The sequence below is a fragment of the Mustela nivalis genome (assembly GCF_964662115.1).
Source record: "Mustela nivalis genome assembly, chromosome: 6".
Taxonomy (NCBI): Eukaryota; Metazoa; Chordata; class Mammalia; order Carnivora; family Mustelidae; genus Mustela; species Mustela nivalis.
This window is the reverse complement of record NC_139025.1, coordinates 103816358-103831097: the sequence shown is the minus strand read 5'-3', so window position 1 is coordinate 103831097 and position 14740 is coordinate 103816358. Positions and strand designations below refer to the sequence as shown.

General features: G+C 48.4%; 1 protein-coding gene across 3 annotated transcripts in view; it reads left to right on the top strand.

The window, feature by feature from the left end:
* The window catches only part of TLN2 (talin 2), a 422410-nt gene that overhangs the window by 332471 nt on the left and 75199 nt on the right, over positions 1-14740 (top strand). For all 3 annotated transcript variants that reach the window (XM_082737314.1, XM_082737312.1, XM_082737313.1), the window contains 5 exons: positions 341-502; positions 6020-6160; positions 6616-6797; positions 7853-7985; positions 10528-10629. In XM_082737314.1, coding sequence (XP_082593440.1) covers positions 341-502; positions 6020-6160; positions 6616-6797; positions 7853-7985; positions 10528-10629 — 720 coding nt within the window. The remainder of the gene's footprint in view (positions 1-340; positions 503-6019; positions 6161-6615; positions 6798-7852; positions 7986-10527; positions 10630-14740) is intronic.

Sequence of the window (14740 nt, the reverse complement as noted above, 5' to 3'; positions counted from 1 at the left end):
CAGGCAGTGCTGGCCTAGACCCTGGAGCAAATGCCTCCAGGCGGGGGTCCTGAAGCAGGGTCGCTGCCTCTCCCGTCAGGCCCTCTGGAGCCCAGCCCCGTCGCGCTACTCCAGCAGCACCTCCTTATCTTCTGTTTATTCTCTCTTGCTGAGCCATCCTGCCCCCTGCTTTCCTGGTGTGGTTTTGGGGTGGCAGAGCTAGATACACATGGCCTAATCCCATGGGCCCTGGATAGGTGAGCTGAAGAGGGATCCGGGGCTTAGGACGGGGGTGGAGTCCTCTGACCCGGACCCTGCTGCACTGAGCATGCGTGCCCCAACCCAGCTCTGTGCCTTGTAGGTTCTGTCGGCGGCCACGATCGTCGCCAAACACACCTCGGCCCTGTGCAACGCCTGCCGCATCGCATCGTCCAAGACAGCCAACCCAGTGGCCAAGAGGCACTTTGTCCAGTCAGCCAAGGAGGTCGCCAACAGCACTGCCAATCTAGTGAAGACTATCAAGGTAGGTCACGGAATTGATGTCTTAGTGATCCCTGCGTCCCCTGTGGCGCGGGGGAAAGAAGGGTGCAGGATTTAAGCTCTGCTCTCCCAAGACTTGTGTCTCCTGAAGCCTGACTCCTGATTGAAGTCCTTGAGGAGGAGTCCTTTTCTGATGGAGATAATTATCATGAAAATCCAACAGCCTTGGTCTCCACTAACCATCTTGGCCAGGGCGGGGGGGGGGGGGGGGGGTTGGGGATGGACGGTGGTTGCCAAATTCTGTACATGAGAAGCTGAGGGGCAGAAATGTGGAAGGCGTCTCTATGTTTACTAGACGCTCTATGTTTACTAGACGGTCCGCTGCCGTGGAGTGGATTAGAGTACCTTTGCTCTAGGGAATTGCTGGTAGGGGGTCTGCCATTGTCGGTAGACAGAGCTGGACCTAGAGAGAAGGTGGAGGGGGAAAGGGAATGGGAAATTGTGAAGAAACCACCTTAAAAAATCCATTTCATCTATCCTATGATTTCCGTTTCTGCTTAAAGCTGTTTGAATGTTTGAAAGGGAGCATCTGTTTTCTCAAATAGAGCACTCCATGTTTATACCATGTTCTAGACCATGGGCTGGTTGAGGGAGGAACAGGGGCAGGGTACCCTTCTGAGGAAGTGACTGCAGTGGCAGGCCTGGGGTACTTATGGGTGGGTGATAAAGCTACAAATCCAGTGTGCCCCAAGCAAGGACCACAAGGGGGTACCAAGCAGCAGCTGTGTAGCTGACCTTGCAGGGAAACAGCCCCAGGCAAGGAGCCCAGAACCCCCTTCCAAGCCTCTGAAGGAGTCTGTCATGGAAGGCAGGCTCCCAACTCTCTGGCCACCCAGAGAGGAGAAGGCAAAGCCAATGGTGGGGAGACGCTTATTTAAGGATGGTCACGTTCACTGGGGTAGGACAACCTGCTTCGTTGCCAGGGCAGCCCTGGAGTAATGAGACTTCTCCTGTCCTCTCCAGAGGACATTTTCCTCAGAACCACTTGAACCTTGTGGAGAAATCAGTCCTCAGGCCTTTCAGGGGAGGAAGCAAAGGGGAGAACTCACAGCCCAGCAGCCGCTGGGAGCAGGTGGGGGGGAGTGCAGGCCCATTAGCCCCGTCAGCACTTCCTTACCGCTTCAACAAAGAGCCTGAAGAAAGTGAAGCCTGCCTATTTGAAGACAATAATAAGACAGGTTGGAAATAAATTAAAGCCAGTGAGCAGGTGCCCCTGGGATCCTGGTGGCAGCTCACCTTAATTACCGCCATAGTGCATAGTATTCGAAATGAATGAAGCTCGCATTTTTAACTGAACAAATGTACAAAACCTGTTCCCAGGTTTCGGTGTGTGTTACTCCTCCGGTTCACCCAAACACCCTGTGCCCGTCACCCTCACTGTGCGCTCAGGACACTAGGTGCTAGCCAGTGGCACCCCAGCCAGCGAGTGAGTGGCTGGTGGGAATTCAAACCCAGAGGCCAGAGCCCCTTTGCTGTCTCGATCCTCCTCTCACCCCGGCGTGGGGTTCGAATCCAGACTAACCCAGAAGAAACACCCGGGTCTGTTCACGTGCCTGCATGTCGGGGCCGGCGGGGATGAAAGACCGCGGCTGCGGAAGGGAGTGACATCGTTGGCGCTTGCTGTATCATTAGCTGACTTCAGACCTGGCCGTTTTCTGATCGTTAGGAAACAGACTATATTTAGATGGACCAGGGGAGGAAGAAAAGGAAGGAAAACTGTTCTGCCAAAATTCCTGGAAACCTTTCTTTTGTGCCTCCTCCTGCTCTAAGTCTTGACCCGTCTCTCTCTGCTAAGAGCTCTTCTTTTCAGATTCTCCTCACGGTGTCAAACCCTCTTTGCAATTCCCAGTGGCAAATGAGCTCTAGTGATGGCCTGAAAGATAGGCCTGTGTGAGAACATCAGAGGAGGGGTGCAGGGTGACCGTTAGGAGGGGAAGATGAAGGCCTCGTCTCTGTGAGCTCCCTGGGACCCAGCAGCAATGCCCAGGGAACAGAAATGAGCCTATTGCCCCTCGACTGGCTGAAATGGGCTTGGTTTTTCTATTTGCACTGGCTGGCAGGGTTCACCGGGGACAACGAGCCTTGTTTATAATCTACTAAAAGGAAAATGGTACTGGTCCTTTCCCTGTAGTTCACCATCCTATATGCTGAAGAGATTTCCTGTTTTAAGAAATGGTTAAGAATCATATCATATCAGGAAACAGACCTTCACGGGGGTTATCAGCACCATTAGAATGTGTGTACCTAAAAATCTTAAACCTCTACTGATGGTGTTCTTTAAAATCCCAAACCTTGGCTCAGCAATAATAAATACCCACAACTTCCTCCCAGGAAGAACGTTCTAAACTCCAGCCACGTCGGAAGCACACAGACCCCTACCCAGAGTTGCCCGTGGGTCACCCCATACTGGGTCACCCCACACAGGGTCACCGGCTTTTCTTGCTTCAGTCGGCTCATTACCTAGTCCTGAGTCCCATCGGTGGAGTGCAGTACTATTTCCCGTGTGCACTGCTTTAGGTGGGTGCCAGGTAGAAGTTGTACAACAGCTTTTGTGTCTCTCAGAAGTGGAAGGATGGCCTTGCTGCTCTCCGCAGAAGTGAAGCTCCAATTTGGGGATGGAGTATACCCAGTGTTTACCAGAGATACCAGATCAGAGCTCAGTAACTGATTTTGACTTGACTGTTCAGTATGTCTTCTTGGTCATCCTTAGGTTTGGATTGGTAAAGGAGGTTTTTTTCCAGAAGAAAAAGAAAGCGGAAAACTTTTTAGGTTTCTCTTACACTGATTTGCACTGCCTTTTTCTAAGGTCAGGAGAGAAGGAAGCCAGGGGTCTTGGATTGTGGCTTGAGGCGTGAGCTTGGATAGCATGCCACTTTCTAGATGTTGGTTTTATCATCTAGAACGTTGGGGATTTGGAACTATGGTCCCAAATCTTTAAGGTCTTACGGTCCCTTCCAACTCCCCAAAGTCTGTGGATCTGATTGTGATACCCATGCAGAAATTGTTTCTTCTAGACTCCTGTGAGATTTTGCTAAGGGAACATTCAAAGGAGCTGGCCCAGGGGTCCAGAAGATCCTTGTCCAAATGGGCTCCCAGCATTTGGCTAATTGAATTTACCCCTCCATTGTTGCAGCTGCTATGCTGGACATTCTGTGACAGGGGATGTCTACATGAAAACTTCCATGTCGACCTGAAATGTCACCAGTGAGTAGATTGGCATATTCAGTTTACCTGGGTGGCTCAGCCATCCCCAGAGCGGAAGCAGCATTCAGAAATGATGTAGTATCTCCGTAAGCCATCCTTTCTGATGCTAAGTGCTACCTCTAACGGAAACAGCTTTTCCTTTTTTGAAAATGAACAGAAGTGGTTGCTGTAGCTCCATGTTCTGTTCCATGTTATTCAAGATGCTGTGCCATGAATAGCCATGTGCTGTGGGATACATGGCTTTAGTGCCCAGGCTCAAAAATATATATCCTTTCTTCAACTATTGGCACAGTTCATGAAACTGCACAATTGGAAAACCGTTCCTTGGGATTTACCTCAGCTAATCCTCTTTTCATTTTGAAGAAATTCAAGTAAAGTTGGTGGCTCAACCAGATGCCTGCCTTCCTAAGAGGCTGAGAGGGTTGTAGACGGTAGGAAAGAGGATGGGAGGAGTCTGGCGAGAGAAGAACAGGAGGAAGGAACAGCACAAATGGGAGGATTGTCATCTTCCATTGAGCTAGAAGTCACCTCATCCCATCGGAATGGGGTGTGATTGGCCACTGGTGCAGCTAGGATTTGAGTTCCTTTGACACTGAAGTCCATTGCTGGCATCTTCCTGCTGTGCTGGGGCCGCCCCTCTGGGTTCCTGCTGGGTAGCACCTACCCTGTCTCCCAGTGTATTCGAAGATTGCTCTGAAGCCTGGTGGGGCCTGATCTCACGGAGTCAATGACATTGATGATGTAGCACGATTTGAGGACTAGACACAGTGTGGGTCACAGGTGCTAACTTCACATTTACTAAGCATGTAAATGGCAGTTATGGAGGCCATACGTGTGAGCAAGAAATAGCATGTAGGGTTGCTGTTGGGTTGAAAGAATGGCAGAATCGGTGAGGTTAGAGGAGAGGTCAGTGGCTACAGTTGAGCAGAGGCCAGCCATGCATGGTATTAGTGAAGATGGGAAATGAGCCAGGCTCGTGGGAATTCCTCTGAAAAATATTAGTGTGGCGGGATGTGTAATTATTGTCCCAAGCTGCCAAAGCTTGATCGGAATGTAGTTGTTATTCAGAAATAGCTTTTAAAGCATACGTGCCTGCCTACTCTTGCCTTCCTGAAAAATAGAAATGCTTTCATCTCGGATCTGGTTTGTTTCAGAATGCTGGGGCCTCTGGTTTTTTGTTCACTAATTGTCTAAATTGGCTTTTACATATTGCTCATAACAGTTGAATTAAAAGTTTAATTGGTCATTTAGTGGGGAAATTTGTATTCTTCTACAGATATAACTGCCTACTCCAACGTAGTCCTTTGCTGGGAGGAAGGGATGCTATATTCATGTCACAGGCCTCTAGGTTCTAACTGTCTTATTCTTCAGGAGGTGGGGTCTGGGGTTGGGTAACCTCAGGTCCAAGTGTTAGCCCCCTGCTAGGCAGCCTTTCATGAACCACAGCCTGTGTTCCTGGATTCTCCTTGTCTAGGTCATTAATCATCAATCTGACTGATCACTCAGAGCCATTGTGTTACTTTGCTACTATTTATTTAAAAACACACATCGTATGTATAGATCTCAGTAAACTAAAGTTGAATACACCTAGGTAACTATAGCCAGATCAAGAACTAGAACATGACCGGCCCCCAGAAGCCTCCTTTGGGCCCCTTAGTCTTACCTGCTCTGAAGGGTGACTTGACTGCTAACATCTTAAATTAGTTTCACCTCTTTCTGGACTTGGTATAAATGGTATCTTACATTAGGTACATTTTTATGTCTGGCTTCTGTAAATACTATGTTTATGGGATTTGTCCATATTGTTGGGGGTAGTTCTAGTCCATTCCTTCCCATTGGATTCCACTTCGCTCATTTCAAAATGGCAGATTCAGAAGCCCCACCTCTGTTATTTGTTCAGGGGTGTCCAGTAAAAGTTAAAAAAAGTTGAAAGTTCAATGTAATGTAAAGTATTTTTATAATTTGGGAGGGAATAGACTTAAAGTGAAAATGGAGGGGAAGAGCCCAAATTGGGGAAGAAAATGGTTCAGCTGCAAGGTCATGTGAATGGGAAGTCTATGGATTTTGAGGTCAGCTGCTGTGGGAGCCACATATTAAACTTGATTTCTTATGATTGCTAACTGAGTCACTCTGCTAGATGGTTTGATCTCTCCCATTAGTTCTTATTTTTTAATGAATTCACCAAACACTTTCAGTATTCCCATAAAACCACGTTCTTCCAGTAGGGGATGACTATGGTGGCCAGGAGTGGTTTGTGCATCTGCATGGATCACGTCTCCATGTTTCCTCCCACCAGGCCCTGGATGGGGACTTCTCCGAAGACAACCGCAATAAGTGTCGCATTGCCACCGCACCCTTGATCGAAGCTGTGGAGAACCTGACAGCATTTGCCTCCAACCCTGAGTTTGTCAGCATTCCTGCCCAGATCAGCTCCGAGGTAGGGAATCTTCACAACCAAGGTAATATGGGGGTCTTTGGCTAGTCTATGTGGCACCTAATGAGCACGAACAGTTAAGAACTCCAAAGGCTCTGTCTTATAGGGTGTTATTGTTGCCGATGACAATACGTGCGCAGAGTTCATGAAACTCAGGGTATGCCCATCACTTAAGTGGTAATGTGTTAGCTTTATGTGTTAAGAACAAGCTCTGTGTCCAGGTTTGGGGCTGATTCTTTCTTGGTATGTGCCATATTCACAAATAATATTTAAGATAGAACGTGGACTCAAGTGCTCACTATCCAGACTGTGTGAACCAGCCTTCATGGTTTCCTCACCCTGAATCTCTTTCTGAAGAACACAGGGAGTGATTGGATAAAGAACAGGACCTTCCAGAGCCCAACTGATTCACTTAATCTGAGCATTTCGCCCTTGCCCCTTATGCTGTCTTCTCCCAGGGCTCCCAGGCACAGGAACCGATCCTGGTCTCAGCCAAGACCATGCTGGAGAGTTCGTCGTACCTCATTCGCACTGCGCGCTCCCTGGCCATCAACCCCAAAGACCCGCCCACCTGGTCTGTGCTAGCTGGACACTCCCACACTGTGTCTGACTCCATCAAAAGTCTCATCACTTCTATCAGGTGAGTTACTCCTCCAGAAAATGCTAGGCACCTGCATCAGAACAGGGTAGAAGGAAGATAAGCCCAACAGGACTTCGATTTAACAGCGAGGTAGCCGATCGTTATTATCTTCTTCTCGTTTGGCTCTTTGGCACAACAATAGCTAACTTAAACACTCACTCTGTGTCAGAAACTGTGTTACGTTATTTCTTCATCACAACAACCTTGTGACATGAACAGTACATGGCTACCATTTTACTGATGAAAGAATTCAGGCAGAAAGGACTTAGGGAGTATTCCCATAGGCATCTCCTGACCTGACGGGCCTAATACCAGTCCTAACCATTATACTCCACTGTCTATACCTAGGAGCTTAGGCAGTGAACACCACTGTTTAATTAGCAGGATTTGAAGTTACCTTATTTTGCTAATAAGGCAAAAAGAATATTCTAGGTCCCGCGGTATCTCTTGAGCATCTCTGAACTCCTTAACGATGGTATGAACCTAAAAAATCCCCAGAGTTGGTGTAACATCTCTGAAATTGACCAGCGTTAATACCCCACAGCATGGAATGCATTCTTTTCCTTAGCTGTACTTAGCTTTTTGATTGCTTTTCAGACTCAGCAGCACTATTCTCTTACCTAATACTTTATAAAGGGAAATTCACTAAATATCTGAACTCCTACTATAGGACTTTGTGAGTAGTATGCCATGTGGAGAGTACAGTATGTCTGCCCTGGAAATAGCCCTGACCTGTTAAAAAATAAAAATAATAGGGGTCCTATACTTAAGCCAGTGACATTTAAAGAGCTTGATCAGCAGGTGCCTATCATCAGCCGGAAATGAGGAATAGCATCATAGCCGTCCCACGAGAAATACAGTTAACAGGAGTATTAAATGAAGAAATGCATGGGCTCTGCAGAGGGGTGTTCCCAGGCAAGGGTCCGAGATCCACCCCTGAAATGTAGCAATCAAACGTGGTAGAAAGTAAACAGGGGCCCCCAGCCCACATTGCTGCGGCAAGCTGTGGGACTTGAACCCTGAGGAATCTCTTTGAGCTGCCCTGTTCCTTCCAGGGACAAGGCGCCTGGACAGAGAGAGTGTGACTACTCCATCGACGGTATCAACCGCTGCATCCGGGACATTGAGCAGGCCTCGCTGGCAGCTGTCAGCCAGAGCTTGGCCACAAGGGACGACATCTCTGTGGAGGTAGGCCAGGGCTCTGTGGCTGGGTCAGAGGTCTCTGGAAGTGCTCAATGACGTCAGCACCAGGCCTCGGGGTGGGGAGTGGGACCACAGTGCATATTTGATGTTGGCATTTTGTCACTGAAGCACCTTCTCCTGGAACCCACCTGGGAAGCTCTTGGTGGAAGTTAAGGCACAGGCTGAGTAGAGAATGAGGGTTAGGTGAAGGAACACACGTGCTGCTGGTATGGAAATGACGAATAGGGTTAAAAGTTGGGGGGGGAAATGATCAACGTCAGATGAGAGTGCGTCAGTAAAGTGTGGTTACTGTGCTAAGTTTCACATATTGGTAGAGCAGGGCAAGGCGTGTAAATGTTGACTGTTTCCTTGTCATGTTTTATCAGTGCATTTTTTGACCGTGGGGCGTATTTAGCATTAAACTCTACACGTCTGGTCCATTCAGAGATAAAGGGTTTTGTCCTAAGGTACCCAGTGTCCAGTGTTGCAAAACCTTTGCATTCTATTTTTAATTCAGAGCCATGGCCCTTTCTTGCCGATTTTTTCTATTAACCTGTCCAAAGGCCCTTGACTCATACTTCTTCCCTCTGTCAGAAGTGCCTGACACTCAGGAGGTGCTTAATAAATATGGATGGTCTGTTTACTGACATGTCCCCTACCGCCCCTGAATTCATCAGCAGTGAACTTCACCCGCTGTCTCTAAGCAGTGGGCCCAGAGATGGTCTTGCTCATTTTTATTAATAGAGCTGTCAATTTTACTCCAGCCTGGCCCCTCTCTCCCACTGTCGAGAAAAGAAAGAAGAAAAATCCTCCTCCTTGGCAGACTGTTAGAATTTTTGTCACCCTTTTATTAAAGGAGGACCCTGCATGCAGAGCAGTGGGCCTGTCTGAAGTGCCCAGCTTGATGAATTATTACAGAAGGAGCACAGCCTTTGCTTATCACCCAGATTAAGAGACAAAGGTGACCGGCACCTCGGAACCGCCCCCTCGGGCCCCCACCCTTCCACCACCCATTCCAAAGCATATCCTCTGTCTTCCCTTCCTCCCTAGGAAGAAAAGCCCTCCCTGAACTGTGCGTGCTCCCTACTAAACCACATTTATTTTAATAAGCCGTCTGTAATAAGATAGTGGTGCTGAGATATACTTTGTTTTTAGGGTTTGGGGGAGTTTTGTTGTTTTGTTTTGTTTTTGTTTTTGTTTTTTTGAGAGAGCAGGAGGAGGAGCAGAGGGAGAGGGAGAAGCAGACTCCCCGCTGAGCAGGGAGCCCAATGTGGGGCTTGATCCCGGGACGCCAGGATCTTGACATAAGCCAAAGGCAGAGGCTTAACTGACTGAGCCCCCCAGGCACCCCTATTCTTACATTCTTGAATATAATCCCATGACAAGCAGAAAGATGATAGTGAACTAAGTAAGATCCTTAGAAGTCTGGGTGTTTCTCTCCACCTTCCTCCATCTTTCTATCTCTGTCTCTTTTTCCTTTGTATCCCTAGGTCTTTGTTTTCCATGTGGCAGGTTAGATTACTCTTCTCATTACCTAACTCTGCCCGGAGCCGCCAGCCTGTATGCAGCATTGTTCAAAGGGAAAGCAGCACAGCACGGGCCAGAGTCTGATTTCTGACAAGCAGAGCATTGTCACTTTGTCAGAAATTACCCTGTTCCTTGCTGGCATGGGAGGAACTAAGATGTCCAGTGTTGTGACCTGTTAACCCTGAATCCATCAAGCAGATTTCCTAGGAAGTGTCCTACAGAGGATCTCATCTGTCCTGCTCCCAGCTGCTAATGTGCACCCGGGAATGCGCCATCTCCCTCGTATTCCAGCATCATCCGATGCTTGGCCTCATCTCTCCACGGCACGAGTTCTGTTCTGTTCTCTCAAACCTGAGCAGAAATAGCTTGGGGGTGCGATTTTTGATGTTTGCACCCACATCACCAAATACAGTGCTCTTAGAACCTGAGCTGAGCTCAGGGTAGCTCACCTGGCTTTGCCAGTGTGCTGTCTGGGAAATGGTCCTGCTTTCAGAGAGCTGATCTCATTACCCTATGACCCTTTTCTCCCCTCCCCTCCCTGCTCTCCTCTCCTCCCTGAAGGGGTTCTTAGTTCTGAGGACACAGCCACCTGGATGTTCCCCCAGACGTTCACTCTCCCCATTCAAACAAAGTTGTCTTCCCTTCTTGGAAGGGAAATGTTCCTTATTTCCAGTGGTTACTCGAAATAACTCCAAGTAAGGATACCAGCAGCATCACATCATACTGTGTTTGGTGTGAGTGAGGAAGGAGCCAGTAGGAAGAGAAAACTTTTGTGTCACTCACTGGAAGTGTGGGGGCTCTAGCCCCGGGGAGCTGAGGGTCCCTGGGAAGGGCGAGGTGGAGTGGTGGCTACGTGGTTCACCCAAGAGAGATTTTCTTTATTACAGATACAGTGGATGTCTTGGTACCCATTTTGCATGGCCCCCCTTTGTCCTTCTCATGGTCCTTTTTACTTTTAAATCATTACGTCTACATGGTGAATTGCGGTAGGGTGAATCTGACAGCTCTCTCTCCTTATCAGGCCCTACAGGAGCAGCTAACTTCCGTGGTCCAAGAAATCGGGCACCTCATAGATCCCATCGCCACAGCGGCACGGGGAGAAGCAGCTCAGCTGGGACATAAGGTAATGTCCCCTGGAGGGGACACCCTGCTGAGGGTGTGCGTGAGTGATGAGGGGGTGGGGGGCGTGGGCTTGGTCACTGACCCACTCAGGATGTCCTTTCACCTAGAGTCCAAACAGAAACTGGAGTGACAGCTTTCAGGCAATGGCCAGACTTTCCAGCCAACAGCACATTTACAGGCATCTGTGGCTCTTGACCTTTACTGGATGAGCCAGAGACGAACGTTGACATTGCTAGTCTGCCGTCTGCCATCTTTTGTCCCTGGCTGGCCGGCCTCATTCTCGCGTGTTTAGGGGTATATTTTTCTTCCATGGCTTCTAATAGTGCCTGTTTGCACATGCAAGGGAGCAGAGCAAACTTGGAAACTTCGCTCCAGTCCACTCCAGAGGAGCCCCTCCACTGAGAGCTCATACCCACATCGGCCAAGTACTGACTAATGTTTTGTCTATTTGGGATTCATTTAGCAAATCCTTCAAGGGTCCTTGCCTTGTCCAGCAGCCTGTGCCTCAGCAGACAGAGGGCAAAAATTGGATTTCTAACAGCCTCCAGGGTTTCCTAACATTTATCAGTGCGGACATCAGTATTGATGGGCATATCCAGAAGACCCAGTAGCCAAAATCTTTGCAGCAGGTATTGATTTTAGAAAATCAGCTTTCTTGCTTCTTCACATTGTGGAACATCTGAAGGGCCTGCTACGCTTCCTGCTGGTCCTAAGGAGAGGTTTTTGAGATTTACAATGTGGCAAAGTGTGGCAAATTTCATTTCTCGGCTGAGTTGCTTTTTAGTGAGAAGATGGCTTGTCCGCCTGTGTGGGGTGGTTTGGAGGGTCGAGGGGCTGGCCTGGGGGCCGGGGCTCCACCAGCCGGTGGGCTGGAGTGCTGCCCACGTGCCTGCTGTGGAGAACTGAGCCTTACAGAGTAGCCAGACTTCATTTCATCCGTTACTTTTGATTCCAGTAGGAATTTTGTAAGAAACCATATCTAGATTTCTAGGGCAACAATCCTTGTCCCTGTCCATATGGTATTAGCATGGAAGATTAATTCCTATGTCAATGGGTGGCGTCAAAAGAAAAATAATATATTTGTTTCGCTTGAATTGCAAACTTATTCTTGGCCCTCTGGCTAAACTCGTCTCACTTACTGAAAGAGAGTTCTGGATGAAGGAGGCCTCTGGCCCTCTATCCAAGAGAGTCCCAGACGGGGAATTGATCCCTGCCTGGTTTCGGTTCTTCATGACGACACTCAGGTGGGGTCCCAGGTCGGCTTCAGATCACTTGGGTGATACTTGCAAATTCTCAGACCACAGGTATTAGTTGCCTAGAGCTGCTGTAACAAATACTACAAACTGGGTGGGCTTGACCCAACAGAAACTTAATCTCTCACAGAAGTCTAAAATCAAGGTGTCGGCAAGGCCAGACAGTTTCCAGAGGCTCTATGGAAGAATCTGTTCTTTGCTTTTCTAGCTTCTGGTGCCTCGGAGTGTTCTTTCACTGTTTCATGCCAACGTCAGCCTCTGTGGCCACGTCTTGTGCTCTTCTGTTTGTCTTCCCTTGCTCTGTCTCTTATTAGAATACTTCTTAACAGATGTAGGACCCACTCCAGTAATCCACGGTGATCATTTGGAGATGTTAAATACATCTGCAAAGACCTTTCTTTCCCAGTAAGAACATACTCACAGGAGCCAGGGATTTGGACACAGGCATACGTTTTGGAGGCCACCACCCAACCCTTTCTGCCACCCTAGGCCTGGTGAAACAGCATCATGTACCAACTACTCAAAATTCTGTGTTCTTTCAACTTCTGTGCTAACCGAGGTAAAGCTAGTTCCTATTCTGTCATGTCTCGAAAACAGAAATTGTTACAATTTTTTCTGAGCTCCCGAAGTACAGGAAAAAGAACATCCTTTCAAAAACTTCCGCCCACAATCCATGAAGAATAGTGACACCTAGCACTTACTGAGTGCCTACTACATGGCAGGCATTGTGCTAAGCACTTTAATATATACTCATTTAACCCTTCTAACAATCTGATGGAGCTTAGTGCTATTATTAATCCCCATTGTATGGAGGAGGAAATGGAACTCGGATAACAGGAAGCAGATTGCCGAAGCTTTCTCATTAAGGAATTGACCCACAGGATTCAGATCCAGTGGCCCTGACCCTGGAGCTTTCTCTCACCAGCACCCGGCCACGGTGCCTCCACCCACAGCTGGGTTGTGTTTAATCAGTCTCAGCACACAGCAGCCCTCAACGTTGTACAGTTGCATTGATGACATGTACTTCTAAAACTAAACAAGTTAACCTAGGGGACTCCTGGGTGGCTCTTAATTTCAGTTCAGGTCATGGTCCCAGGGTCGTGAGATCGAGCCCTACGTCAGGCTCTGTGCTCGGCGCACAGTCTCTTTGAGGTTCTCTCTCTCCGCCTTCTCCTCCACTTGTGTGCACTCTTTTTCTTTATAGTTAATTAATAAATCTTTGGGGGAGAAAATGAATCTAGAAAATATGTAAGATTCTAAGGCATTAGACATCTTAACTCCTTTAACACGTGACCCGTCCTTAGCCCTGAAGCCTGATCACCCGTCAGTCAGTGCACTGTGCTTCCCTTTGATGGCGATACTAGGGACCTTCCAGGGGAAGAGGATGAAATCCAGGCAAATGTGCCGGGCTGACACCTGGAGTTGTGCATACTGGGTCTTACACAAAGGTGTTTGGCGGAAGCAGAGACGGGGGCCAACATCCAGCAAGTCATGTGCTTCGGTACCAATCATGTCTACCCCAAGGATAGGCAGGCCCTTTAAAATTTATACCAAGCACCGTAAAGGCCACCAATAGCCCTATTCAAGTGCTTTGAAACCACCTGTAAGGAACTATAACCGAGGACAAAAGAGTAAATGTATGTTGATTGCTGGCTGATGGTCTGCCTCATTGTTAGCACTAATGAACTTTCATATTTTGGACTCCCACCTTGTCCCAGCCACCACCAGCCCCACAAACCCCCCGTCCCCTGCTTTGTTTCTGACTCAGCGACCGCACCGCTCATGCCATGTGGCCTTCCTGCCCACAGCCCCATCACGTCCGTTCCTCCTCCGCACCGTGGGAAGAAGCATTAAGGGAAATGGCTGGCTAGAGGCTTGAACTTAAATACCCTTGATGGAAATAATTTAGCGATTAGTAATTGGCACACACTGTGGGGAGCACAATGGAAAAGTGTGATCAGGGTCATGGTGTTTTATCTGAGCGAGACTAATTGGTGTTGTCTCAAGCAGGTCCAGCAAATGTTAAAAGCTGACGTTCTAGATGCTAGGTAGATGGGTATCACTGTAGTATGCTCGGACTTTATTTTAAATACTTCATGGAACCACAGACAAATACCAAACAATAAGCTTCTAAAATCCAATATCACAACCCTAGCGGAGCTGGGCTGAAAAGGAGAAGTAGCAGGCCGTGGAACCGAAGGCGGGAGCCTGGGCTGGGGACTAGGACACCTGTTTCCTGTCACGGCTCCACACCGTGGCTGCGTGGGGTGGAGAATTTACTTCACCCACCTAAGCCTCAATTTCTTCATTTGTATATACCTCGTAGAATTGCTCTGGGGAACAGATGAAGCGTGGTCAGCCTCTAGCAGAAAGCCTGGAGTATGGGATGTGCCCAAGACATGTCTGTGACATGTGACCCTGCCCCGCCGGTGGGTTCTCCTGAGCACAGAGGCACCGTGGCATCACCTCCTCGGGAGGCCTAGGCGAGAACAGTGGTTAACCGTCTGGAGAGGCTTTTCTCTTCTCCCAGGCAGGACTAACCATGAACAGAACATTGAGACCCCCAGTGCGAAATCATGTTTGCTTTTATTGCAAATCCACATTAGGTCAACATGCTCAAGGTAGAGGGCAGTTGGATTAGCTTCTCGAAAGCCTTAGCTCTCAGGCTGCTTCTCTCCGCGGCCCTGTTCCCCTTCCCCTCCCCGCTCCCCTTCCTTCTGCATCCCTAAGATGCTCATCTTTGGCTCTTTAGAAAGCTTTACTGTTGATGCAGTCAAAATTTGTAAAATTCTCACACCCAACTCTGGATCACAGAGCAGATTTCTTAACACTTCTGCCTGATGAGAGACGAGACAAAGA